The sequence below is a fragment of the Cottoperca gobio genome, chromosome 21 (genome assembly GCF_900634415.1).
Source record: "Cottoperca gobio chromosome 21, fCotGob3.1, whole genome shotgun sequence".
NCBI lineage: Eukaryota > Metazoa > Chordata > Actinopteri > Perciformes > Bovichtidae > Cottoperca > Cottoperca gobio.
This window is the reverse complement of record NC_041375.1, coordinates 9,196,410-9,224,360: the sequence shown is the minus strand read 5'-3', so window position 1 is coordinate 9,224,360 and position 27,951 is coordinate 9,196,410. Positions and strand designations below refer to the sequence as shown.

The window sequence follows — 27,951 nt, the reverse complement described above, 5'->3', positions numbered from 1 at the left end:
AAGGTGATACCTGGGAGAATAGGATCCTGAGACCTATTGACTTTGTTCATTATTAATTCAGTTTCAAGCTTACAGCGGCAGCAGCATCATTTCGAAAGCAGAGATGAGAAATTGGAACAGCTGGAGGTGTAATACTGTGGCTTTTCTCTTCGGACTGCCTGTCAATACCCACACTAAAAAAGAAGGAGGTTGCCGTCCACATGTCAGGTCAAGACAGAGTGCCACTGGAATCCAAATCATTTTTATGGCCATGAAAATAAAGTACCAAAGTAGTTTTTGAAAGTTGTCACTCAAATAAACAGAACTCCAACTGCGCTTTCTCTCGCTATAATACATCTTATTATTTACCATTCCTCACACACAGGAAAATACTTTGGAAAGTAAACAATGCAATATGGCTCAAAAGTTTGATGACAGAGGAAGACATTATCATTGAGCAATTAGATATTTTCTCTTTTTGGGTGGAAGGGATTTGTGTCTACTGCCAGAATGTTTTGGTGCCAAAGCGTTATTAAAGACTGTTGCAACAGCTGCCACCACACAAAATAAATGCACCGTGCAAAGCCATACTTTGATGTTTGGAATTGAAGTCTTTCACTGGCAGCATTGATTTCACACTTTATCAGGGAAAACATATTACTAGGAATTACAAGACACTGGCTAACTGCAACCTATTGCCATGAGGCCCACTGAACAGAAAGCAAACATTAATGCAATGTCAGGCAGCTGTGATAAGAGAGGAGCAGTATGTAATGGCCGCCTTGGATGGTCCTTCAACAGATCTATAAAATGTTACTACTGCTCAAGATAAAGCAATGTCGACAGAAGGGGACAGATGTGCTGCTGTAAGTACGTGTCAGCTTTGTTCCACACCCTTGTTTGTCTGACAGGCCTAACCTTTCACTGCAACACACCTGACAGCCTAAATCTGCCTACTTTCCCTGGTTATACCGATGTTGCTTTTCTCCCGCGAGAGACAGAAAATCACTAACAAGCTAAGGTCGCAGGAGAATCTTGAGAAACCGCCAAACCATGTTTGTAACACTTTACTTTAAGACACTTATTTAGCATTTGTGAGCAGTATGCATTTAAAAAGGACCAGTGTGTAGGATTTAGTGCCATTTAGCGGTGAGGTTGAAGATTGCAACCAACTAAATACCCCTCTGCTCACCCCTCCCTTTCCAAGTATGCTGGTGAACCTACAGGGGCCTTTAGGTAATGTAAAGATAGAACATATAGATTAAGCCGCCAGGAAGAACTATTTTTTTAAGCCATTGTTTGTAGTGGCCAAGCCGTGGAATTACAATTTCCAGGTCACATGATGTCCAGAAAGGCTTACATTGGGTAATAGACGTCAGTAAATCAGACACACCATTTCTTTTGGGTAAGTCAACTTCCTAGTTACATATTTAATTAATTAATTAAGTACATTATTATTATTTAAATCATAAGGTCCTAAAAGTTGTACATTTCACTCAAAATAGTTGTTTTCGTGCTGTCGAGCGGCAGAGTGGCTGGGAGATGGGGTTAAAGGACACACTGGTGTGTTTGCTCTGTGGGCTCCATGGAGCCAGAATATCTGGATAATTGTATACTCGGCAGTTCGAGTCACTGAGCAATGTTTAAAGAAATGAACGATGTTTCCAGTTCCAATTTCTGCCAACCCTCCTACACACTGGTCCTTTAATAGATGGTTTATGACACATTTTATTGTGAGTGTAAACATATTTGTTTATTAATTTATCAATAATATCTCTTTGGTGGAGCACCTAAGTGGAGACTAGACGTATAAGTAGATAATGAATGACAATATAGTAAAAATACAGTCATAATAATAAAAAATATGTTGTCATAAACTACCCTTTAACTGTTGATGAATATTCTACTATGTCCTTATATCTGCTATTAACTACATTATAATGTGCTATAAACTTAAATAGTTATATACTGCTAACACATGCTAAATAGGGGACTTAAAGTAAAGTGTTACCACAATTAGGATTACAAATGTGAGTAGTATATGAGAGTTTTAATACAGCTGTATTGTAGTCAGTTAGGAAAACAGCAGAGCTGTCAGGAAAATGTATCAATGCTCTGTTTTGATGTTCTGCTGCAGAGACATTCAGAAGTCGTCAGTGATGTGAAGCCTACAGTCTTAGTACACGGGTGACACTTTTGACAACTCTGAAGTGACACTTTTGTCAAAACATATCTCATAAATATTCACTAAATAGCTAATCTCTTTTGAAAACTACTCAGCTACGAGTTACAAAGTCCAACAAAGAAGAATTTTATGGACATTTTTAATAACAAATATTAAAAAAACAAGCTGGTGTTAAAAGAGATTTGCTAATGCTTTTGATAACTAATCTATGGTATGCACTGCTTTTAAAAGGGCCAATTACTAACACACATAACCAACAAACTGATAATGCTATCGTCATGTGTAAGTTAGTTTCTACAATATGTCATGTATCTCTTTAATGGCTCATTTCTTTTATGAATTAAATAACGCCTGTTGTTTATTTTATGTGTTCATACTGTATTCTTACTCTTCTGTTCTACTGACACTGACACTACGAATAAAATGTTCAACACATTGTTAATTTTGTTAACTAAACTGTGACAAAAACATGTTTGTGTTTTTATTTCATGACAAAAACAAAACTTAAATTTAATAAGTAAAATGTATCTTTTTAAAACGAATACTCAATGAAAGAAACCTCAAACAATCGTGTGAAAAATATACGAATGGACAGAACTAAAAACTGTTTCATGGAATAAATGCATCCACAATTCCTCCGATAGTTAGACAAGAGGCAGCAACAACACAGCAGGGAAAAAAAACTGCTAAAGCATGCAGGCAAGCGCACCGACATTTATAAAAAAGTAAGCTAACATTATCATAACATTATCTGGGGCTTCGGGTGTAATGTTAATGTTACTCTGGGTCTGCTATCTTTTGTGTTTACAGGATGTCAGTAGGAATGAATCAGCAAGAATAATAGTGAGTGAGTGTCTATGTTTAAAGTGCAAGTCCGTGGCCATGTCCCACACTGCAAAACACCTTTCTACGAACCTTGCAATTAACAAAAACACTTGTAACCATGGTAACTGTAAACATCAAAGATAAAAATAAACAAAAATACACTTTTAGGAACATTTAATTGACTAAAATGTGTTTGACACTTAATCAAAATGAAGTGCAATAGTCCAGCATTATTAACCACCAATCAGTTAATCTTGTAAATATCTTGAAACATGTCAAACACTCAGTAGCAACATCCTATTGTAACTGATTGAATCAAAGTTAAATTGTACCCTAACATCAGCACCGCAGGGTTGCACGACCTCTTGCCATCCAGAAAATGGTGCGACATGGGCACAATGTAACCCCAGAGAGGTACTCCATCACAATACGTCTGCAGATTAATGGCTGAAAATGTCACAGGGAATAAGGTCATGCGCCAAGAGACCTCGCTATGAAGAGACATCTGAGCACTTCCAAGTCTGAGTTGCAGTTCCATGGTCCACTGAGAAGCCGAATGTGCTGCTGTCAAGCCCTGCTTTGCAAACACACATACGCACACGCTCACACTTAACACCAGCATAGTGTGGCCTCTGTGATGAGGAAGGACAGAGACAGGGTAGACTCTTACATGGAACATTAGACATGATTAGAAACCATTCACTGAATGCCTCTGTCAATTCGATGGCACAGCATTACAGCAAAGGCGCCGGAGATAGTGAGTGCATTCTTCACTGCAACACGTCACATAATAACACTATCTAAAAACTTTACTGATGACACCATGAGCCAATGTCAAATACAAAAATCCAACTTCTTTTTACACAACACTGGGTCTAGTTACATAAGACACATTACAGAATTCCATCTATATTTTTCATAGAAATCTGTTAAATGTGTTCTGCTAGCACCAGAGCATAAGAAAGTGATGATTATCAGTCTGTCAGTCTGTTCAACACTTTGGTAAAGACACAGATATCTCCACAAGAAGTGCAGATCCTACTCACAATATTCTAAAGACGGTAGAAACCAAAATATTTATGATAGATTCGAGCAATTTTGGTGACTTAGGACTTGCCTTGGATTCCATGTTAAAGATTTGCATTTTGTGATTGATGATCTTATTATCTTCTCACATATGTGCCAGCCAGTGTAGTGGGTGCACACTATCAGCTTATCAATCAAATAAATTACTAACGTTTCTGCCGTAATTAAGCCGAGGGAATATCCCCTTACAATACTAATGTGAAATAAGTGTCAAATATTAAATTCAAAAGCTACATTAAAAAGGTTCTCCGTCATGTGTCACATAACAATCTCCCTGCTATGTTGCTGCTGAAGCAGCAGATTGACCAAACACTGTGCAGAATGTTCTCGCTCTTGTAAGATAATCATGGAAACGTGGATTTTCATACAATACGAACAAATAGTATTTGTACAGCACAAACACACCTAATTTGTAAACCCCCTGCAAGTAGTATGAATAACCTTTACATGGCTTACAAGCAAGAAAGAAGAAAGAAGAGAAGGTTTAGCCTCCAACCATCCCCCACTTTGAAGTAAATTGAAGCTTGGCCTTTTGTGTGTTAGTGTGTGTCCGTGAGGCTTATAGCAAAGTTAAAGCAATACAAACTGGCTTTCTAATAAGAAAGTGTTTTCGCAGTGGAGCGAGAGAAGCAATATTATGTGTTTTATTTGGCACTAAACAGGGGCCAGCATATAAAGGCGAGGCTTTGAAAAGAAGAGAACAATATCAGTCTAATATATAAGTGTGAAAGTAAGTCTGAACTATTTAACACTAATTAATATGCACTCTCCTCTAAGTCAATATCGAAGGCTCCTCACCACCTGCTTCTGTCCTTATGGCATGCCACTCGGGAAATCTTTAGAGGCTTCAATATCAGCCGCTACTAGTTTCCTTCAGAGAAGCACAAGACACTAATGATTTAGAATCACTTTCATTTATATGTAATCCAATACAAATATTGTTTATGTCTATGAATTTTATTAATTAAATTATACGCTGTAGCCCTTTGCTTGAAGAAGATGGCTATAATATCAGGTAATATGGTAGGGTGGTCAGACTGGAAGGAAAAAACTATTTTCCAAAAGAAAAATACATACTGCTTAATTTCTACTATTTATATTTAATTTCAATTTGACAATTATCAGTTTTTTGAAACATTGTGAATTTCTATTGAACAGCATTTCCCTTTGGGCCAGAGCAATAGCTTTATCAATAGTTCCACTTTGATTGAATTCCAGCCTTAACAACCTGCAACAAATCAGCATTTGCTGACACCCACTAAGCAACAACATAATCATGTTTGGACTGAGAAAATCACATTTTCAGTCAATTATCTTTGCCTCAATGGAACTGATAATGGTTACTCTTAAGCAGTAAATTGGCACCGTTTAAATGTAAACAAAATGTTTTACACTGAATGTGTTGGCTCAGTGTATCCATTTTCCATTTTCTGGTCCAGGGCCACTTCTTCATTGGTGGGCACCAGTAGGCTGGGAGACAGGCCGCTGGTGTACAGAGGGCTTCTTGGACTACATTAACATTATCAGTAAATCCCATCATAGCCACACAGCAGTAAACCGGATGCTGTGGCAAGGCCCCAGCTAGGCCCTCCGCTGGCATATTCCAGAGCCAAAAATGATGTGATGAAATCACAAAGGCTGTGTCACAGCACAACTGAAGAAGATATGTCGTCTTTCAGTCAGTCATGGTGACAATGGCAAACTATATAGTATGACACCTACACAGTCTTAAAATATAGTGCCTGGCTGTCAAGTGTTGCAACACAAATCATTACATGTCAGAGTTTTCTGAATGTGAAACATTTGTGGCATTGCTGCACATGAGGTAAATGCTAAATTCCCAACCGGTAAATCATTCATAGTGACATTGGGAGGACGGCTCAAACACAGCTCATTTGTTTCTTAAATGCTCTTTATCCATAGACATCATACACATTAAGGATTTTTTGTACTTTTGCATAGTTTTAATTGAGAGATCCTAAAACCAATAATAATAATAATAATAATAATAGGAACAATGAAACGACTAGCAGCCAATGTTCAATACTTTTTTATTTACTGTATAATGTAGGACTGGTGACATCAGAATCTGGTACCATACTTTTGCAATTCATAATACAGTTGATACTATAGCTGGATGTATTTTTGATTTTGAGTTTAAAGAACAGCAGTGATAACAAATGCTAATTGATTACATTTGAATAAAAGCCATAACATGTCTACAGCCACGTCAAATAAAACATGACTTTAACAAGTGAACAGCAATGACATCACATGCTGGTACACATTGGACACATGCATGTGATGCCCAATGTAGCTGTAAAAAAGAAATGAAAAAATGCTGCTTTAAGTTTATAATTGGTTGCTGCAATTATTGGTTTCTCAAAAAGAAAGTTTAAACTTTAATGAAGCCATGTAAAATCTTCATATTTATTTCTCTTTGACCATTTCATTGCAGCTTTGCTCATGCTGTTGCTGTATTCTGTAGAATAACTCTGAAACATTGTTTTCAATTAACTTTCCTAAAGCAATAAATAGCCAAAAGCTACAAACAAACCACTATCTTTGATATTCCTCCTGTCAGTGTTCACTAGAAATAATGAGGCTTATATATCAGCCAGGAGGATGGCCATTTGACTCATCTGTCAATAGTACAGCCTGAGGGTGTTTCAGTTGTTGCCATGCTACTGTGTATATATGCTCATTGTTTCTCTCAAATGACCTACATCTTCAATAAATGACCTGAACGAGTTCAGTGAAGAAATGTCCTAAACATTGAAGTCAATAAAATATCCAACAATGCCCATGTACACAAGAGCTGTTTGGTATTTCAGTGACTGGGTTCTTAATCCTCTCCTCAGCATGGGCTAGTGTTTTGTGCTTTTTATAGAAATGCAGATAAGTATTGCTCGTGTTGAAAGCACAAAACTCTATCCTTATTCAAATAAATGTGAAAAGTTCAGACTTCCATGCCATCAGCAGGGTTTTTTGCATGATGTTTGTTGTTATCACTGCTGCACATATTGCACCAATCTATGACCATGTTGAATATGGAAGTTGCAGTCTCCTGCTGCTCTGGGGCGATTGAAATTGTTCACAATGTTTCAGTGCTCTCTTCAGATAAATGTTTCATCCTCTACTCTCCTATTTTACTGCTTGATTCCAGCTGCTCTAATGTGTCTCGTCTAGTCCTCAGAGTCACACGGAGATTAATAGTTGACTACACATCCTATGGAAATGATGATGCCATACAGGGAGGGTAGGACTCTCCAGAGCATATAGACACAAACATAAGTGTGCATGCAAACATGCAGCAAACACACAGATACACATATATTTAAAAAGAATGTTCTACCTGTCTCAAAATAGCTTTTAAAAGTTAAGTCAAGTTAAACCACCATTACTGCCAAAACATCCTTTTCGGTTGTGTGCCCATAGCCGAGTGTTTCATGTGAAAGCTTATACAATTACAGTAAAAATAGGCCAGATGCACCAAAAGCATGCATTCAGATCATGCAGTGTACCAGATATTGTGACAGACGAAGTAAAAATTCAATTTTCTCCTCAAATGACTGCTGTCTGTGATCAGTACCCGTCAGAGCTGCCAGGTGAAGGTCCTTTGCGAAATACAACAAGCTATTAAAATGAAATATGAAATGGGGTAGCTCCCCAAGGGGCAAGGTGCCTCATACACTCTCTCACGTTCTCCTTTAATTAAAAATGCAGCGGGACAAAGACTGCAGCAGAGTTTCCTTTCCCCAGGTAACAATTGATTTCTGGCCCAGACAAATCAGATTTTCATGAATGATAGCAGTGAGATACTGTTCTCTGCGCTGCCCCTGGCCTAATTGTGACTTTAAGGTAGAGCTTCATCCCTTACCACACACACACATCACACGCACACACGTGTGAATCCATATGGACTGGGCACCATGAAATGCTGTAATTCAAAAAATAAAATCATCACTATATTTAGGAACAGCTGGTTACACTTCTTAACTCACAGTTTATTTCTGGGCTGTTTTTAACTATAGCCTACAAAGTAATCAATCTAGTAAGCTATCGCTATCTGGCAACTGTGCAACAGTTAAAACTAAATGACCCGAGCTAGTACGGTAGATAGCTTTCAAAAGTGTTAAAAGAAGTGCCAAATGTTGCTTTAAGGGTTCTGGAAATAAAACTCCTACTAAGATTGAAGATATCATCCAAATCTGCAAAGTCTTTTAGCCTGGACACTTTTTGTCCGAACAAGGACATAGTTATGTTAGCTTAGATAAACATCTAGCAGCTAACATTAAGGCCCAGATATCTTTGTCAGGAGACCAAAACAGATCAAATAAAAGTGAATATTGGACATACATTGATCAGTTGGTCAGAAACATGACTCCTCATGTCTGTTAATGCTGTGAACCTACACATAAAGTAGACATTGAGCCACTATTTTCTAATACGTTAGCGTTAGTGTTGCAAAATGGAGGAATTTTGTGCGTCCAGGGTTCTATAAATAAAAGTCCTCCTACTTACAAAAAAGTGAAAGTAAGTTTAGCTGTATAGTGTGACATGTGTGTCCTAATTTACATTTAAAAGCTCAAAAAGGTTTTTAAGCAGTAGGCTTTTGGTTTAGTTGTCCAATAAGCCTCACCTACATTGTATTTATCAATTTGCAAGTCATATTGCTGGTAGTATTAACATGTACCTACACCATCCCTTGTTGTGTTTTCACTGTAACAAACAGCACAATCTGTAGATGCAGAAGGGCCACATTTGACCAATATTTTGATGATAACTTTTACATACACTCATGGGACTGTAAAACATGTCAAGTATGCTGCAGAGATGAAATGCATGTAGGCTTACAGGGCCTGAAGGCACCCTCCAAGGAAGTGGTAGCTGACATTAAATATTGAAACTGAATGCATTAAATATTGCTTTTTACACTCTTGATTTCATACGTCAATGTAGTGTACACATAACAAAACATTCTTTCAGTGTAACATATGCACTTATGGCCTGTAGGCCTACTGTTTTTAGGGGAATTACAATTCTAGTTTTCTTGAACTAACAATGTACTGCCGGTATAAAGCAAGCACAGTAGAGAAACACTAGCTAGTACAGTCACAGTCTATAAAGGCATCCAGTCCAACAATAATAATGACATACAGATAATAGTATAATGACAAAAACTAAGTATGCCTGGTATGTTATGTGCAGTTTTATTTTGGGGCAACTATCATGGGGTAGTGCGACATAAATAAAGATTATTTAATTATTAAAATTATGTTTAATTTCAACCTTATGAACAAGCTTTGGAGGCCTCAGAGCTGTGTCTCTTATCCCAGTGATACCATTTGTCAGCCACAGTCAGACAACAGGCTCTTTATGAGTTATATTATTCTCAAATAAACAACATTTTAAAAAGATCATATGGATTACTTGCTCTAAAACCAGACATTTTGATTAAAAAATATATATAAAATGAACATTATATAGTAACAACCCCATTTCTGTGCACCGTGTTTCCTCTGTCGACCATCTGTATTTGCTAGTACGTTATGATGTAAATTAGTGCAGAATTACAAGAAAGAATGTAATGCAGACATGCCTCATTACACAGTGAGAGCCATTATGATGGAAATTACATACATTGCTTTAGGGATTGATTATTGCATCGAGACGAGCAACAATTAACTAGTTTTATTGTGCAAAGCAACTTAAACTGGTCTGGGTGCTCCAAATTGCAGCAGGTATAAAAGGTGATAGATATCAAATGTATTGTAAACCTGCGAATGAACGATACAAACACAAAACATAACTTTTTTGTTATCAATACAGCTTCTAGTTCAACATTTCAGAATAAAAGTATCTTATATTAATATCTTACATTGTGCTTGTTGATAAAACTGCAAAAATAAAGATTTCAAACAATTTAAATTGATTCATAATAGTCTTTATAGAGCTTGTGGTTTAATTTGAAAGTAGAATAATTATGCCAGAGCAAAAGAAAATAAATAATTTCATAGACTTATATATACGAATAACAAACAATGGTGGCTGCTCTTTAATGTTTTTTTGGTGTAACATATTTTTAAGAGCACAAGAAGGCAGTCTTGTGTAGAATACTTTCAAAAGGAGAGATGAATGTCCTAAAACACCTTCATAACAATAACAATATTACATTGGTAACCTTCTGTCAGCTTCCACTTAAAAAAAAGACTTCCATTTAACAATTAAATAAGAAAACAGGATATTAAGAAAATAAAGTTTGTCAGAATTGGATGTTGCCTCTTTAAAGTTAATTGCACAATCACTAAAAAGACACTCATCATCTTTCTTTTGTCTCATTTAATTTTAGTTCTCTACTGTGTGTGTGAGAATACACATCAATGTTTAATGCCACAAAAGGGCAATTGCATTTTCTCATCCTACCGTTTGGTATAAAAACAAGGATGCCTTGGCTGCCGTTCCAGAAGAAGACAGGGAGAGAGCGAAACAGGGATGAGCTTTAAACTGTGGCTCCGCTCTCCAGACAGACATAGGGTCAGAGAAGTGTGGAGGATGGTTGGTGAGGGGCCTTTAATAATGAAGAGCTTTTGTTCCACAGGGAAACACTGCCTAAAGCAGACATGCACACTCAGGCGGCTATGGAAATGAAAGATTTTGAGGTGCAGAAAGGTCCCACTATGGCTGTGAAAGTAACCGGCTGGCTAACACTCCTTAAAGCAATAGTTGTTTGATTTGGTTGACAACATTTTAATATACAACAGAATCACACTCTCATTCATCACTGTCTGAAAACGCACAGACAAAAACAAACGTTTACGATACGTACACGTTTGGTTCAGTAAGATAATCTTCACAAAGGAACAGCACTTTTATGACTTTTAAAGCATTAAACGCTAACGTTATAGGCTATTAACAAACTACACCACAATTCGCATGACTTTGCATTAGAACTGAATATGAAGATAGTATGCAATATGTCATAACCTTGTTTAATATTGCTATAACAATACTACTTGCGATAATAAACAGATATCAAAGGGTAGTTCTGTCCTTCAGCTGCTTTCAGTATACTGCTAAAATTCTATAAATTACTTGTGGAATAAAGACATTAAAGTAAATTGTTTCCAACATTATTTTATTGAACAGTGAACTGAGCACAAAAGGAACCAATAAAAAAATAATGATACAAACGATGTTACATTGTGCAGTTCAATTCAGTTTCAACTAACCCAAAGAATCCTCAAATGCAATATTGCAGTTTTTTGCGATGTGTTTATCGTGCAAATTGGCGTCCCAATGAGGATAAGAAAAACAATAGATTGTGCAGCCCTACATCGCCACCGCTAAATTAAAGGCGGGGTATTTACTGACGTATTTTATGGCGTAGAACAAAATGTGAAGATTTATTAAGCTCCTGTTAACCACATACCTTATTTCAGGCATCAAACCAAAAACCTATTAAAAAAAACAACAAACTTTGAGTGCAAAAATGCAAACTCTTTTCCATGTTTTAGGACTCCTGTGGCACTCTATAGGAAGCCGTGGAACCTATCAATAAACCCACTCATTTTTGAAGAAAACATAAAGTTCAACATGCAGTAGAAGAGACTTCCTACATTGCCAGAAAATACAACAGTGAAAAAGTGGGACACACCAGAGTACTGGGCAGAAGCAAATCCCCTCCCGAGACTCACAGGCTTTGAATGAACATTCAAATGTAGGCTTTGGTAGCAACTTAAATGAGAAAAACTAGCAGCTCCACTGGTTGTTGTATATGTGACACGTTGTATATTCTCAAACAGCAGGACTAAAATGATGTCACAGTGTGAGCGACAGGGCTAGACTATCAGATGACACACACTCATAAGCTCTTATCATGCTCCAGCTGACCTCTGCAATATGCTTCTTTTTAGCAATAAGAAAGCCACATCATTCTTCTTCCTTTTATATCTTTAACAATAAAACCAGCGACTTATCAAAGCATTCACATCTGCAAAGGTTACTGTTATATTAATATTCCAGTCACCAGGGCTGCACCGATCTACCTTCTTCTCTCACAATACTCTCAGGTTATTGCCTGTACTGAGCACTGACCCGAGACAACATTACTCCTGAACCTTTTGTACACCTCTAAACAAGGAATAGTTTCTTTGGGAAATACACTTATTATTGTCGAGAGTGAGATGAGAAGTTAAATATGAAGCTACGGCCAAGAGACAAAAAGAGTGGTGTCTTGTGTATTTTGTTAAAAAATATCTTCAAGCACAGCGAAGAACGATTTGTGGTTTCAGAGAGAGCTACAGTACGTGCCAGACTAATCTTTGGTCGGGGGCAATAACTTCCTGGAGCGATGTCAAAACTCCAGAAGGTGTTGCTTTGACTGTTTCTTTTTTTTTTTTTTTTTTTTTTTTTTTAACAGAGCCAATCTAGCCGTTTAGCCCTGCTTTTAGTCTTTGTGCTATAAGCAAAGCTAACGATCTTGTGGCTGTAGCTTTATTTGTACCAGGTAGATATGAGAGTGGTATTGATCTCTTCATCCAACTCTTGGCAAGAAAGCGAATAAGCATATTTCTCAAAATGTGAAATTAGTCCTTTAATGTGGACCTTTCACATTTGATTGATGGCGTATTGCATAGAGAATAAGTGCATACTATCTGTTACCAGAATTAACAATTTCAGATCTCCATTTAGCTATTGTCAAGCTCAAGTTCAATTCTGGCAAAGACATCCCCTTGAGACCTCCTTAGGAATACTGTAACCACGGAGATAAACGACATGTCGTGTGTGAGGAGTGTCTCGGGCAGACAGATGCTGGAGCCTGACCTCAGATAACTGTGTCAGGCATCTTGGCGTGATGGCAGAGAAATTGAAAAGAACTGGTGCACTCGGAAAGCACAGGCTGCCTGGAAATACTCCGCAGACTTCAATTCTGGATTGCAGCGAATAAACCGGAGACTAAGCTGATGTGCTTTGTCTTGACCGACTCTTATGGATGATGAATGAGAGCACTGAGGTAAATATGAGTCAGACATGAAAATGTTGGTTAGATGAACAAGACTGAGGTCAAGGAGGGAGTATCTAAAAATGAGAACTGTCATGTCATGCTTGCCACAACTGATGATGACAGCGCTTGAAGACACACTCTTTGCAAGTCTGTTTATTTTTAGAATTGATTTTTTTTTTGTATGTACTGTAGTCACTTTTAAGAAGCTTCAAAGAAAAGACACTCATGACAAGAAGACACTTGTCAACACAGATAATAGGCTGCTTTGGTGAGCTGTATCTCAGAAGAGGTCGCTCAGTTATAGAAGCCACTTGTCAGGTAATTTCTACCTCTGCATAAGAGATGAGGGGAAGAGTCACGCAGCCAGTTAGTGTCATTACAATGTCTGGCGGCATTAATGCGCAGACGACAGATCTATCTTGATTGTTGTACCTTCTGAGAGGTTAATAACAGAGGGGCAAAATGTAATTGCTGTACATTTGATTGAGCCACAAGGCGAGGCACTATAAGAACAATCACTACTAAATCAACACTCGGTCACATTAGTCCGCTGCATCATGAGGCGAGGCTTTTAGATTTATTGCTCTGAGTAAAAGTGAAAATGTAAATGTGGAGAGACATTTGGAGTGTTTGTGATTTATATCCGTATTGATTAGAAAGATACGCTTTGTTTTTATGTAATTAGAAAGTCATAATTAGAAACATAATCGATAAATTGATCATCATTTTTCAAGCAAAAAACATTTCTTAGTTTCATCTTCTCAATTAAGAGGATTTGCTGCTTTTATTTGCCTGATGTGATCATTTACAGCATAATTGGGTTATGGAATTATGATTTAAAAATCTTGATAGTTAATAGTTATATTGTGATTGTATTTTCTGATAATTTATATTTTATCTATCAATTAATAGAGAACACAATCGCTATATTAATCATCATCACCATAAATAATAAATAATTTACACTTGTCATTAAACTAATTGTAGTCTTTTGCAGAATCATTCAATGCCCTTTCTGAGTTGCAGCATGGTTGACATAATGATGTAGGCATGCATGAGTCTCGCTTTGAGTGTGTACAGTTATTTTTAGAAGTGCATAATGCATGTTGTGCTGTTCAAGGCATGAACATATCGTTCATATCGTTTGCAAACTCGGCTGTATCCTACATGTTAATTATGTTGTTCATTTATCTTGACTTTAATGTTTGACATATACATAGTGCTTCAAACTGGATTAATAAAAAGTGCCCAAATGGTCTAAGGCAGGCTTGAACACCATAATTTAGTTATACTGTATGTCTTGCTATTTTTTATTGAGGTCTGTTATTGATTTTTGATTAGTTGGATACATTTCATTTGTCTCTGTAATGCCACTTTACAATGTTGAAGTGCATTATACTGTCAATACACTCTCTTTAATAAACAAAAACCATAGGAAATCACAAAACCACAAAGGGAAACTGACAAAGTTTTAACAAGCCTGGGTGTCTAATTGTGATGCTTATAAGTTTTCCTGATAGTAAAGTAATCCCTATTTTCTCTATTGGTCTTTCCTGGTTAATGAGGATGAAGTGATTCTCTAGTGATCAGAACAGATGTGATGTCTCTGCTGGGACATATACAACACAGTGTTTGGCTTCAAGGGCTTGAACAATCAGAACTGACATTCATCAAACACCTAATCAACAGAAAGAAGTTTACAGTAAGTACTGTTAGTACATCAATGTGGGCCACATTTCAAACTGTTCATTTCAAAAGCAAGAAAACTTACAACAACACCCACTAGAACAGCGATAACACCTATTTCACCAAACAACTCTCGTACAATCTGTTGCTCAGAACAAGTGTGAATGCGAAATGCACATCAACATAAATGTCACTCCAGCATGGAGAGATGCATTATGAAGGTTTCCATCGCTTGACAGTGATTAAACAACTTTTTTCTTCAGACCCTAAACGTACCTTTACTAGTGCTGTCTGTGCTGCCTTCTGTTCAGCTGTAAGATTTGCTTTCCTAGAATTGTGTCACTGATTTTTATCAACCGAAGGCTATGAATGCCTTGAACAGGAATGAAAAGAGGAGCCGAACATGAGAGGGAGCGAAATAAAAGACAGGCAGACGGGAAGAGACGGCATATTAAAACAATAACAGAAGCCTGCACTGCTTAAGTATGATGACACAATAATGTCAGACTATCGGTCACACAGTATTAACCTCACAAGTGCCACCGCTGATCATAAACCAGCCTGCACGTGTCAGATTACATAAAACAAGTCAAAGTGTAAATGTTGTTCGGTCACTCTGCGCACAAATGTTATCTCTCAACTGTGATTAAAAATGTTTGAAAAGAGCAACAATCAGCATAATGCTTGCTGTTGTACAGGGATTTTGATTGGGGTAGTTAATTGCCATGGTAATACCTGTCACTGCCTAAAGAAAGTGTGTAAATAACTGCCTCTTTCCTGTAACAAAGCAGGGCTTTATTAAATCATGCCCTGACCTCATATTACTCCGATATTTAAGGCATCGTCTCATGATGTCTGTGACTGTGAGCTGATGTGTTTCCAATAGTTGGACACTATCCTGCTGTGAACTTTACTTGATTATTTTCTACCATTAATTGGCCACCTTCTAGTGCATGAAGTTCAACTTACACCTGATTACTGCTGCACACCTTACCTTAAACATTCCACACACATATCTGCACACTTATGCATGCCTGCATTACACACGCGGATGGCTGCAGACATTTCTACACAGACGTTTATTTTGAATCTCTTGGATTTAGTTTCTCTCGTTTCTATTTAACTTCACTTAGGTCGATGCACGGAAAATATTTCACACAGATGTTTAAATGCGAGTTGTGCTACTGCAAGGCTCTGGTCCTTTTTTGTGTGAAGCCTGAATGCTTTTCATATTTTCAAGAGGTTCAGGTTTCCTACCAAATCCAAATAAATGCAAATCTGGTAAAGTAGAGCCCTTAAATTGCCCCCTGGATGTGAATGAGAGTGTGAATGTGATTGTGTGTTAGCCTGTGACAGACTGCTACTGTAACACCTCCATATGTTTCCCTGCCTTTTGCTTCGTGCATGCTGGTACTGTAAAGACTCAAATGGTGGAAGAACCCATTAGAATTCACCTTGAGAGGCATTTTGCGATTTATCGTGAGTAGGGTAGGATTTCACTATGCGTCAGTTTTAATTGCAGAAAGCATGACTCTTTGTTGGCCACTGATCTAGTGATAATAGTATATATGGTATATTATTGATTTGGAACAGACAGTTCTGAAATGGTTACTTCGACATAATTGATTCATGACATGCAATATGCAGCTATGGTTAATATATTATAAAATATTTGTTCTAGTTTAAAAATCTTGAAACAAAAGGTGAATTTAACAGTCACAAGTTACTGCCCATTACATTTCCCTTCAATACATGCGAGTTATGTCCTAATGTTACAGCAGAAAAAGTTGTTTTTATTGATGATGAGTTTGGACAGCGTACATTTACCTACCATCAGTAACGCAGTAAAGTCTGCTCAGGCTGGGTCGGACGTAATTAACCCAAACCATGATATTTTGCCTAACCCTCACCACGTAGTTATGGTGCCTAAACCTAACATAACTGAAACCTAACAAAACTGCAAATCCTTTCATAATGTTGGATGTGCACATTGTCGCTATGAAGCATTATAATGGTAATGAAAACAACCGATAACGGCCATATAATTGCCTGATAACATTCAAAATAGGTGCTTATTGGCAGGAAATGATGATTTCACCAATAATTGTATTTGTTTTAAAATGTAGAATAATAGCTTGACTGCAGCTCTCTGTGGCAATCCTATCAAAACGTAGTGTTGGCTTCTAATCCTTTGTGTATAATTACCTTTCTTGCTTGAATTAGAAGTCTCATGGAAAGGTTTTCCAATGGAATCAATTTAATTAAATTAGAATGAATGAGGTTTGGCACAATTTATTTAAAAGTATGAGTAATCATGGTGTATACATGTAAAAGTAGGCATTTAATGGGGAAAAAGTAAGAAATACACAACATGAGCAAGACAAATCCAATCATTCTCCCAAAAAAAAACATGTGGACACTTATCTTCAATTGTTAACTTGTCCAAGGCCACAAAAGCAATCATGAGAATGTACTTTTCTAAGAGAAACATATTACATCTCAGTAAGTCCAGAGGGGTTTTTATTTCTCCGGTGTTTTCTTCTTGGCAAGGGCTGTTTCAGGAACAAGTGGCCCTTATCAGGCACTGAGCAGTGAGAGATACCTTTGACAGCCGACATGTTTGAGGCCCAAGTGCTTAATCTCTGGTCTCTGCTACGGAGCAGTGAGGCACATCACTAAAGCAAAAGGGGAGCTACTGCACGCATTTCAAATCAGCCGACACGAGGAATGGAACGGGAGAAAAACATGTAGCATGAGTACGGGAGCACTGCTCTAATCGTATCAAAGATTTCTACAAACAAACATGGGTGAACTGTGATTGATGGGAACGCAGTTAATAGGACTCCCAATACAACACTGTGTGAAACGGGAGGGTGGTGGAGAGCAGAGATCAATAGCAGCACGGAAGCATGTTAGGGAATCATACTGAATCAGATTGATGACAGCTGGTGGTGATGTATTTGGCAATCTAATTTTAACACAAAGTAACTCTGTGATAGTGCTACCACAAGACCGAAATCAATCCTCGTGTGCCAGCAGTATCACAGCTGTTGAGAGTGAATTTTGTGCCAGCTGCAGGTGAAAGTAGGGGCAGCAGTACGGGTTTCATCTTTGATTTTCAATTCATGCACTATGCCATGAAAGTGCATTCAATTATTTATCCTTAGTGGCAATCTCACAAATATTTTAGGCCCAAAATCCTCTTATAGTGCACTGTCGGGCTTGGACATAGACCTTGGCTTGCTCCTTCAAATGGATATTGAAAGAATCAGACTGGTAGATATTCTTAGAGCAGCCCATAGCAGTGGACAATAAACCGGCTGCTCATCTGATGTAGCCACTCGTTGCTTTGCACACAGGCGTGAAAATGATGCCAATAATTCCTTTTCTCTCCTCCATGTCACCCGCTACAGTAAGCTCTGCTAGGGACACAGACACAGACAGGGCAAAGACATTCATTTACAGAAAAGCTTAGTTTGTATGTGTTCTCACGCCTGTGTGCATGGTCGACAATATATACTGTTTGTGTGAGATAAAGTTTGCCTTTGGCAAGCTTGGTATCTAACAAACCCCTAATGCTGTATGCCTTTTGTAAATACTGTACACCATAAACTCCCCTGCATCTTTACTGAAGATCATTTCAGTCTGTGTATTAATCTTCTGGTTAATGGCTGAAATATACTGCAGCTATTTAAAAGGCAATGGCTTGTGAGAATGACTGAAAAACAAATCAGGCAAAAGAGGAAATATCTTCCATTCTGTGATTAGCAGCTACTGCATAAGCATTTTATGTTTAAATCCATAAAGGGAAATTATGGATTGTTACAGAGATGTACATTAGAGTGAAACACCTCGATGGCTCAATATTTCTTAATTGCTCAGTGTGCCAAGTTTTCTTTTAAGAAGAACACAGTGTAGCATTACCAACTGGCCTTAGGTTTGTCTGCTGAATGAAGCTTGTTGGGGGATGGATGAATCCCTCCCCTGTTCTGGTTTTCTGGGCCAAGTCTGCATGATGGAGCCCTGAGCCGTCGGTCTGTGCCAGGTGGCAGCTGGGAGAAAGAGTCCCCAGCCAGGCTTCAGCAGCCCTCACTCTGGTCCTCTGGCCACCACCGTTGCCACTCGGGGCTCGACACCAGCACTTCTGACCTGCAGATTGGTCATGATCCACCTGCAGCAGCCAGTTTGATCGAGCATCTACCTTTTGTGAACAATTTGGTCAGACAATTATTTCATTTTAAAACTATGTTGGACAAGTTTTTAGTGTTTTTCCTGCAGAAATATCCTGAGCTGATCACTTGTATCATAAAGTAGCGCTGCTACACAGCAGATCATTCATCTCCAGTTGATTCACCTAAATTAAATTATGCTGTGGACACTAGCAGGAAATGTTCTCTGCTCACACAAAGTGATTAATCAAATCTTAAAGTATTAATCAGCGGGATGGGCTGGGCAATGTAGGCATACAAGCTCATACATTAACCAGGCCATCTCCATATTGCCAGTTTAATATTTGGATGCGAGGGTGCCAGGAAAAATATAACAGCTTCTTCAAACAACAATGAGCAAACTCTCCACGCAGGGTGAATTTCTGCCTCCGGAGATGGCTGCCTCTTCACCACCTCACACAGGGATAAGGAAACTTTGACAGCTCATAACACAAATATAACATGTTCGGTGTCATTTTTTCTGTCTGAAGCATAGACTGTATATTTTGTCCATTGTCCATCATGTTTTTTGGAACCAGAAGTGACACAAAGTATAACCGAACACTGAACAAGACATTTTTAGGTAAACACAATGTTACATTTAACCTTTATGATGTGAAAACACACTGTGAAAGGGTAAAAGTTGTAAGACGGAAACACGGCCAACAATGTGGTAGCGACTTGTCAATCACAAGGTAGCCACACTTTAAAGCATAAACTGCTTTATCACCTGTTTCACTCTAAATGGGACCATAGTTTACAAATTAATATTAAAGAAGACTTTTAGTGAGGTAATAACTCAAGTAAGAATTAGGGTCATTTTCACTTCTGCACAATTGGATTTCTTTTCGCAAACCAGTGGAGACGCCCCCTGCTGGCTATTATAAATAATGCAGGCTAAAGGCACTTCTGCAATGGCTTCACTTTTCAGACCCAGAGATTGCTGCTTGGTCTGGAAACTTCAATGAAGAACAGAACAATAGGAAATTGTCGTCCTTTTCGCAAGGACAGACATCAGTGATAATGGCGAGCCAGGTAAGTGTGAGGTTTACCTTTAAAATTGTGGGGTTAATGTTCCCGCCCCCACACTAGATATTTGAACAGTACTCAACACCACCTTTTTCCCACAGCAACACAACCTCTACAGGAAAGTCTCCGACTTCCTGACTGTTTAGGTAGAAGTGTATACCTTAGCCAACTGGTCAAAAGCTTAAATAAACTAAGTGAAGGCTAAAGTTACAAGGCCTCTAGGCCAGTCTAGACATAACTAGGTGGGAGCAACAGAACAATCTTCAAGGATCCACTGATGCTGCATTGAACTCGGGCACATGCTGAGCACACACCGTTATGCAGGGGGCATGTCCTCGGGGTGCTGCCTCCTTACAGCTAGCCGTTCCCCCTTTCAAACCGACAGAAAGACTTTTCTCACCCAGTTGCATATTAACTGTAACCTTTACTGTCCATGGTGTTACTCCCAACACCTCTGTGCCATAAAAACTATACAGTGAAATGCTTTTTCATAGTTTGCGTTTCAGCAGATGGTCTGGCTTGTGCGCGTGTATAGGTTTTTCCCCCTTTCATAAGGCACGCAACATCACCATTACATTCCATTTTACGATGCCTTCTATCTTATCAATCACTCACTAATGACCTCATACTTAACTTGTGAAAGGAGCGGTTTATCCCGCCACTGCCATTATGAGCCCCATTTTCATTAGCATATTTGACAATAAAACAGTTATGCTTTCCTCCATTAATAATTTATTATAATTGTCTTTTTTGTATCAAGCAGCCATTTCAGTGCACAGCTGAGCCTATATCTTGGATTCAACTCGTGCAAGATGGGGCTTCTCTGAAGAAAGACTTATTGATTCATTATTCACATTTTAAATTATGTAGCATTTTGGAAAAGTTTAATATGAAACCCCTTGCCACCCACATAATTAAGTCTGCTCAGAACGTCAACACATATCGACCATATGGGTAAAAAATGTAGCTCCTTCTGCTATTGGTAATCAATGTCACAAGTCAATTTACAGCCAATGGCTTTCACAACTCAAGCCAATAAATTACTGATTCAGTTGTAAGACATTAGGACAGTGAGAGGTGATATTACAAAAGGTGAAACTATCAAAATCCAATGGCTTCATTTAATAACTTTGTACTACAGGAGCCAGCCCAGCTCCACCATTACACTGCATACCATAACAACACCTTTGGTGGCTGGTTCACTGCTGCCTCCTGTAGCCCAAGGCCATACTTCACCTCTGCCCTGAGATAGATGTAAGAGTTCAATGACAACTGGCATCACCACATAGATGTGGCAGCTGTTTTAATGTCTTTTCATAGCTTGTAAAAGACTGATTGCAATTCTGTAAAAAAACTGCTGTGTAAGCTTTTCGCTCACACAAACCTCAGACAACCCTCAGAGATGACTAGTATGATGTTTGAAGTACTTCTGGGGAGAAAACTAAACATTGAGGTTTGATAGACGTGCTTAATCTGCTCATGTACAAACTGAAGCTGACCTTTTCAACATGTTGCCAGCTGACAGTTTTCCATTTAAGACAAACATGTGATGCAATAGTCAATTAAAAAACACCTGAAGTACAGAATGTGAATGCCAACAACAACAGCAGCCAGTGCCCACTCCACAAGTTTTCCTTTCACTATGCTGACTAGTACATCACCTCCTACTCAGACCACCCTCTCCTTCATCCCAACTTTATTTAGTCTTTCCAAACCAGCTTTAACTGGAATCTACATGTGGTTTCACTGGGTGAAACCATATGTACTTGCACTTACCCGTAAGTGCAAGCCACCTTCCACCCCGAGGATCACCTATTGCTAAGGTGGACACTTTTGCCGCCGTGTCAGGACAGGATGTGGACAGAAAAATGTGAGCTACAAAGAAGGTCTCACAGCTGGAAAGCTCAGTTTGTTTTAATGCTTTGCAGAAAAGGACGTGAAACAGCTATGAAAACAGAAATCAATCCAACTTTTGAAGGTCAACAGTTAGTCACTGCCCAGCATTTCTCTTATAAAAACAACATCCTGGTCTTCATATAACATCAATATATAGAAAAAATAGAAAGTCCTCAGGATCACCAAGAACACTATGTATTTGTGGTTTAATGTTGCCAAAGGCAAGTGATTTACATAATCTCCATTTGGTTGCAATCTATCATGTCCAACTGCAATTTAGTGACCAATTTCCTGCTTCCAAGCTATCTATTAAAAGAGTAAAGATACAATGGTGACATTAAGTAGAGTGAACATTTATTTAACTCAGTGGCACAAAGGAAGCAGAGTTATAGATAGTCATTGTGCAGATGTCAGAGATTATTAATGCCCAAATCCCTGAATTGTGGCAAGGTGCCACATGCTGTAACACCAACACACTGGCTTTGATTATATAGTGATTCAATGGAATTAGGACAGTCTTGAAATGTAAGTAAAAGTAAGGACACCCCTATGAATAGAACAAATTAAACCTTTTATAAAACAGCTTCCAGTAACAAGAAAAACATCAGTTATATCATTATGTGTACTTTTGTATACTTCCAAATAACATATATTTATCTGCGAAATTTCAAAACATTGTACACCACATAGCAGAAGAAAGAACATAAATGCTATAGCCTAAAGTTTATCCTCAGGCTTTTCTTTTCCTTTTCTCCCAGGCTCTCTGACTGTAAGCGGTACTCCAGTGATGCACTTCCATAAAGTTATAGGACTCACAAGAGACTGATTTTTAAAAAGAATGGTCAAAAGCAAAGCAGCACAGACTGAAATACCCTGACTTCTACTCCCTCGTATGGGTCAAGTTCCAAAAACACTGACAATTTTCATAACACAACCTAAGGCTATCTGTTCAAATGTTTAAGGCTCAAGACCAAGCAGGGATAACCCTGATGATCGTCAAGGTCACTGGAGAGCCGCTTTAAATGTTTTGTATGGGAATGTGCTAACCAGACATTGTGTATCATCCATGCTTTTCATCTTACTAAACAAAGTAGTGCATGATCCCAGTAAAATAAAATATCAGGCAAATAGAAAAAAAATACATTTTTGAGATCATTAAGTTTATGCAATGAACAATTTCTTCTTCCATTCCAATAAGCGGTAAAATACAAGATGTCAACAGGGCACATACGTATCTTGGATTACTTATATACACAACATAATGCTCTGCACTATATTCATATAGTATGATCCTCGGCTGATTTGATATACTCCATATGTCGTGTGTTGCCAGTGTGCACTTTTTTGATTTAAAACATTTAAAATTAAATTTAAAGGGGGTTAAAATTAGGAAAACCTATACTACAGATTTGTTTTAATATCTAATGGTCAACATACTGCACATAGACATCTCTCCCTCATCTAGATTTTGTGCTGGCCTTTGCACACACATACACACACACACACACACACACACACACACACACACACATACACACACACACACACACACACCACACACACACACACACACACACACACACACACACACACACACACACACACACACACACACACACGCACTTCTGCGATACTATCTCGCTATCTCACTTAATTAGCTCCTAAAGGCCACCTTCCTAGCATTAGTGCATGAACCCATGTGTCGTCCACTATACTATCATCTTTTAAATGGAGTATACATTTCAAACAACCTTGAGCTGTTTGTGCTAAGTGATGCTTATCTGGTCCGGTCACTGACTGAGATCCGGGGTAGGCAATTTAGATTTTTTCTTTTTTTTTACATAAGCAGCCCAGAGTCTGGAGTGTCTAAAGTTCTAAAAGCCTGTCTTTGTGTCAGATCAGCAGTGTGCTGCCATGCCGGCCAGGTCAGGCTGTTCAATGTTAGATGGACACAAGTGATAAGGAGTGGGACTGGCATTTCAGAGAGAAAACGCCACTCTATGATTGAACTGGAAATGCTTCAAATTCACAGAGAAACCACGGGCTCACTACTTGGCATTCAACATAACAACGATGCTACCACAAAGCAAATTAATTTTGGGCTAATGAGGCTAACAACCAGCTTTGGTGTTGGAAGAAATAAGAAATGCCATCATCATTAGTGTCCATTTAGACACAGCTACGAGAGCTTTAATTTATTCTCCTTCCAAATGCAGAGGAGCAGGACGGCATCGGCTCACAGACAAAGATGCAGGTCCCAACTACACTTTCAGATATGCGCGTGTCTCTGAATACATCACTTCAGCCTTACTGTTCTCAGTTTAAATATTGTCGTACCAGCCCATACGAGACAATACAACGGCAAGTAATTCTTCACTTTAATTTCAGCTACACTAATGAAGATCAGGGCTACAAGGCTGACACACTCCAACAGTCAAACATTTCAGGTGTGTGTTTTTCCTTCTACCACCTCCTCTCAGAGCAGGGGCATCCTCGGGAACTTTAAGAGACAAATTCATCTTTTCATGTCATCCACAGGAAGAGGTAAACTGTGGTGTTCTTGCAAACTTTCCACATCACAGCATTATCACGCTTTGTTGGGGGGGGGTGATATTTGGGAATATTCAGGTCTTGACACTCATTGCTATGCTGGAAAATGAAGAAGTGAGGGAACTGTGACTTTGAGGTCAGTTAATAGATATACTCTGTTTCACAACAGCATATTTTTATTTATTTATTCTGACACTATAGAGTAGCTACAGTACGTCCAGTGTCCATAATTCTGCATGTCTATTACTCAATCGGCAACCCTGAATAATTAAAAGCCAGGGCAAAACATATTTAGTGTACTATTTATGCAAAAATAATAATAACAATCACATTTCAATCATAATTTAGGACTGATTTACCCTCCTTTGAGGATCAATATAGTTATTAAACTTTCATACCATGCTCCTTTCTGTGAATATAGCTGTTGAAGATTTAGGCAACATAAACTCAATATCTATTCTGCACATAAATAGCCTAATAGGTGAAGTGTGTTTGGTTGGCTTTGTCCTCAATGAACCTTGCATATGACACATAATGCCAACACATGGATACAGATATGGTGTAATTGTGTGACACAATTCAAATTTCAGACGTGCAACAGTCAATATGCAGCTCATAAATGAGTTTCTCGGCATCACTATAAAGGGTTGCACACCGCACCGAAGATCTAGAGTTGTCCCCGCAGAACTAGTGCTACCAACTACGTCTCCTCTTGATACTGTGATGATCCCAGGGCAGAAATACAAGCTACCGCTCGGTGAGTGACTGATCACACTTTGGTACAGGGATATGTTCACCTGCTGCACCGTAGGATAGCGCTGCTACGCGCCTGCAGTCAGAGCCACTGATTCTCTTCTGGCTCCCAACAGCCTCAATGTTCCTGAAAATGCAAAGCTCTGCTAAATGCGCAAGGCAATGTGTTTTAATAAAAGGTGGTGTCGTTATTTGTGATTTATCAGCTGCCACGCATTATAATGCAACATTTTAACATCCTGAATGACAACAGAAAAGATGCATACTTCCAGTGTATCATCCCACACTGGACAAAAAGACTCTTTATCATTCATGAATTATGGCTTTTGAGAAAAACGAGGTTTTATATCCAGCAGCTGCACAACATTTGGCGCTTGTAACAAGACCAGACTACACTATAAGACGGCCCGTGATGCCAAGTTTCACCGGACTGCGCATCCCCGGCGGCCCGGTTCTTCCTTACCTCTCTCCTCGCCCGACACCGCCGAGGGCTCGGCGCACGGAAATAATCCCGAGAACAGGGCTAGAAAGGCGAGTAGGAAAAACTCGGACATGTTTTCGGAGAGCGGGCTATAAAGAGCCACGGTGCTTCTCCCGGTCCTGCTCCTGCTCCCGGTCCGGGTCCAGTCTCCCCCTCCACCACCACCCGGTTGTCGAGAACCGTTATACGGTGATGTCCAGCGAAACCAGTGCGCAGAACAGTGCAGCGCTCCCCCTCGCTCCGCGACACATGCACACCGCCGCTCTGTGCAGCTGAACAGACGCACCGGAGACGGCAGGAGAGATGAGAGTCAGAGGGACAGAGGGGAAGGCGGGGTGGGAGTGTAGGAGGATAAAGAATGAGTACGTTTCCTGTCTTTTCTCAATGATTAAGTGCCGTCAAGGTGGCGCAGCTTGCCTAAAATGCATCATGTTGGTTAGCTGTGAAGTCAGTGCAGAGGCTGTCAATCTGAGGTCTGGGGGTGGTTCGGAGGGGGGTCCTCAAAAAAAAGAAGAAAAAGTCAGAGAATGTAGGATGAGGCGTGAGTAATCTCAGCGTTCACCATTGTATCCAACAGTCAAGTACATAGTTCAATAGTCTGTATACTCCTACTGAAACATAGGCTACATCATAAAGAATTAGCTTTTAGTCTGAATATCTTTTAATGAGCTGCTGCACTTCCTAACAATCACGTCAAGGACACCCAACACTGTCACCCATTGGATCACAGATAACTTCAATTTGTTAGCCTATTTTTTACATTGATATATAAAAGCAGGAACACCTGACGACATTGCAATACTTCAAGGCAACCCTCCTTAATAGTACACTATGAAGATGATTGGTCTGTGTGAGATGCGAGATATGTTTTGGTGCTGTTATATTTTAACAGTGCTTTTGCCAATGCACCAGAAGTTCATGGCCTTCTGTTGCCATAAAAACGCTCTAAAAGAGGAGACCCTTTGAAGAATAATTGGTAGTTTAATGTTGTTCATTGGTGATGCTACCTTTGTAAGTACTTATTTTTTAAGTATGTGTGTATTATTGTACACAGCATCAACTGAGAAGCCATCATTTGAAATAGTTTGGAAAGGGACTGGCACTTTCAAAAAAATACTTGGCAGATGATTGGATGAAGCATATGTCAATCAAACTCTTGCCAAAGCCAGTCGGGAAAAAAGCGAAAACATATTTTTTATTGAAAAAAAGCCTTCAGTGGCGTTCTTTGCTCTTCTTTCAATTAACAAATATGCTCCAGTTCTGATATAATTGATGCTATTGCCACAGGTAACTTCCATTGTTGTTTTGAATTTACCGTTGCCTCTCACACACACCTAAACCATGCCAGTAGCTGCCAGTAGCTCATAACAGGCATGGAGGACACCAATTGGTCCTTCAGACAAAAATGCATTACTTGACATGGTGATCTTGAGATTCCGCGATTCTCGTGGGACATCGTGTAAATCCAGTTGACCTGCAATGAAATAAATGTATAGTACAAATAGTTATTTTATGTCATGATAATATAATTTAATGTAGTCTTTATGAGTTATTGCAAGAAAAGTACTTTTCTTCAGCCACATTAAACAACTATGGGCGTCCCCCAAGGTTCAGTACTCGGCCCCCTCCACTTCACAATCTACATCCTCCCCCTCGGTCAGATACTCCGCCACTTCAACCTGGACTTCCACTGCTATGCCGACGACACTCAGATCTACCTCAGCACCAAATCCCCCCATAACTCACCCCTCTCCCACATCGAATCATGTCTCACAGAAATAAAAAAAACTGGAGGCAACACAACTTCCTCAAACTTAACAGCAGCAAAACTGTACTCCTCCTCATCGGCTCCAAATCCACACTCTGCAAAACCTCTAACCTGACACTCACCATTGACGGCACCACTGTTTCCCTCTCTCCTAAGGCACGCAACCTTGGCGTGATCTTCGACCCCACCCTCTCCCTTGAGCCACATATCCGCCATATTGTCAAAACTTCCTTTTTCCACCTCCGCAACATTGCAAAAATCAGACCGTCTCTCACCCACCCAGCAGCGAAAAGATTGATTCACGCCTTAATTTCCTCCCGCCTTGACTACTGTAACTCCCTTCTATATGGCATCACCGCAAGCTCCATCAACAGACTCCAATTGGTCCAGAACTCCGCCGCCCGACTCCTCACACATACTAAATCTTGGCACCACATCACCCCAGTCCTTAAAGAACTCCACTGGCTACCTGTCTCCCTCCGAATCAACTACAAACTC

The 27,951-nt window shown here is 39.1% G+C and overlaps 1 protein-coding gene across 1 annotated transcript in view; it reads right to left on the bottom strand.

Moving 5' to 3' along the window:
• The window catches only part of lrp1bb (low density lipoprotein receptor-related protein 1Bb), a 239,276-nt gene extending 211,852 nt beyond the window's left edge, over positions 1 to 27,424 (bottom strand). The window contains exons 1-2 of the mRNA XM_029459353.1: positions 27,303 to 27,424; positions 25,668 to 25,957 (exon numbers count right to left, since the gene is read on the bottom strand). Of these exons, the coding sequence (XP_029315213.1) occupies positions 25,668 to 25,957; positions 27,303 to 27,424 (412 nt within the window). The remainder of the gene's footprint in view (positions 1 to 25,667; positions 25,958 to 27,302) is intronic.
• Positions 27,425 to 27,951: the final 527 nt, after the last annotated feature.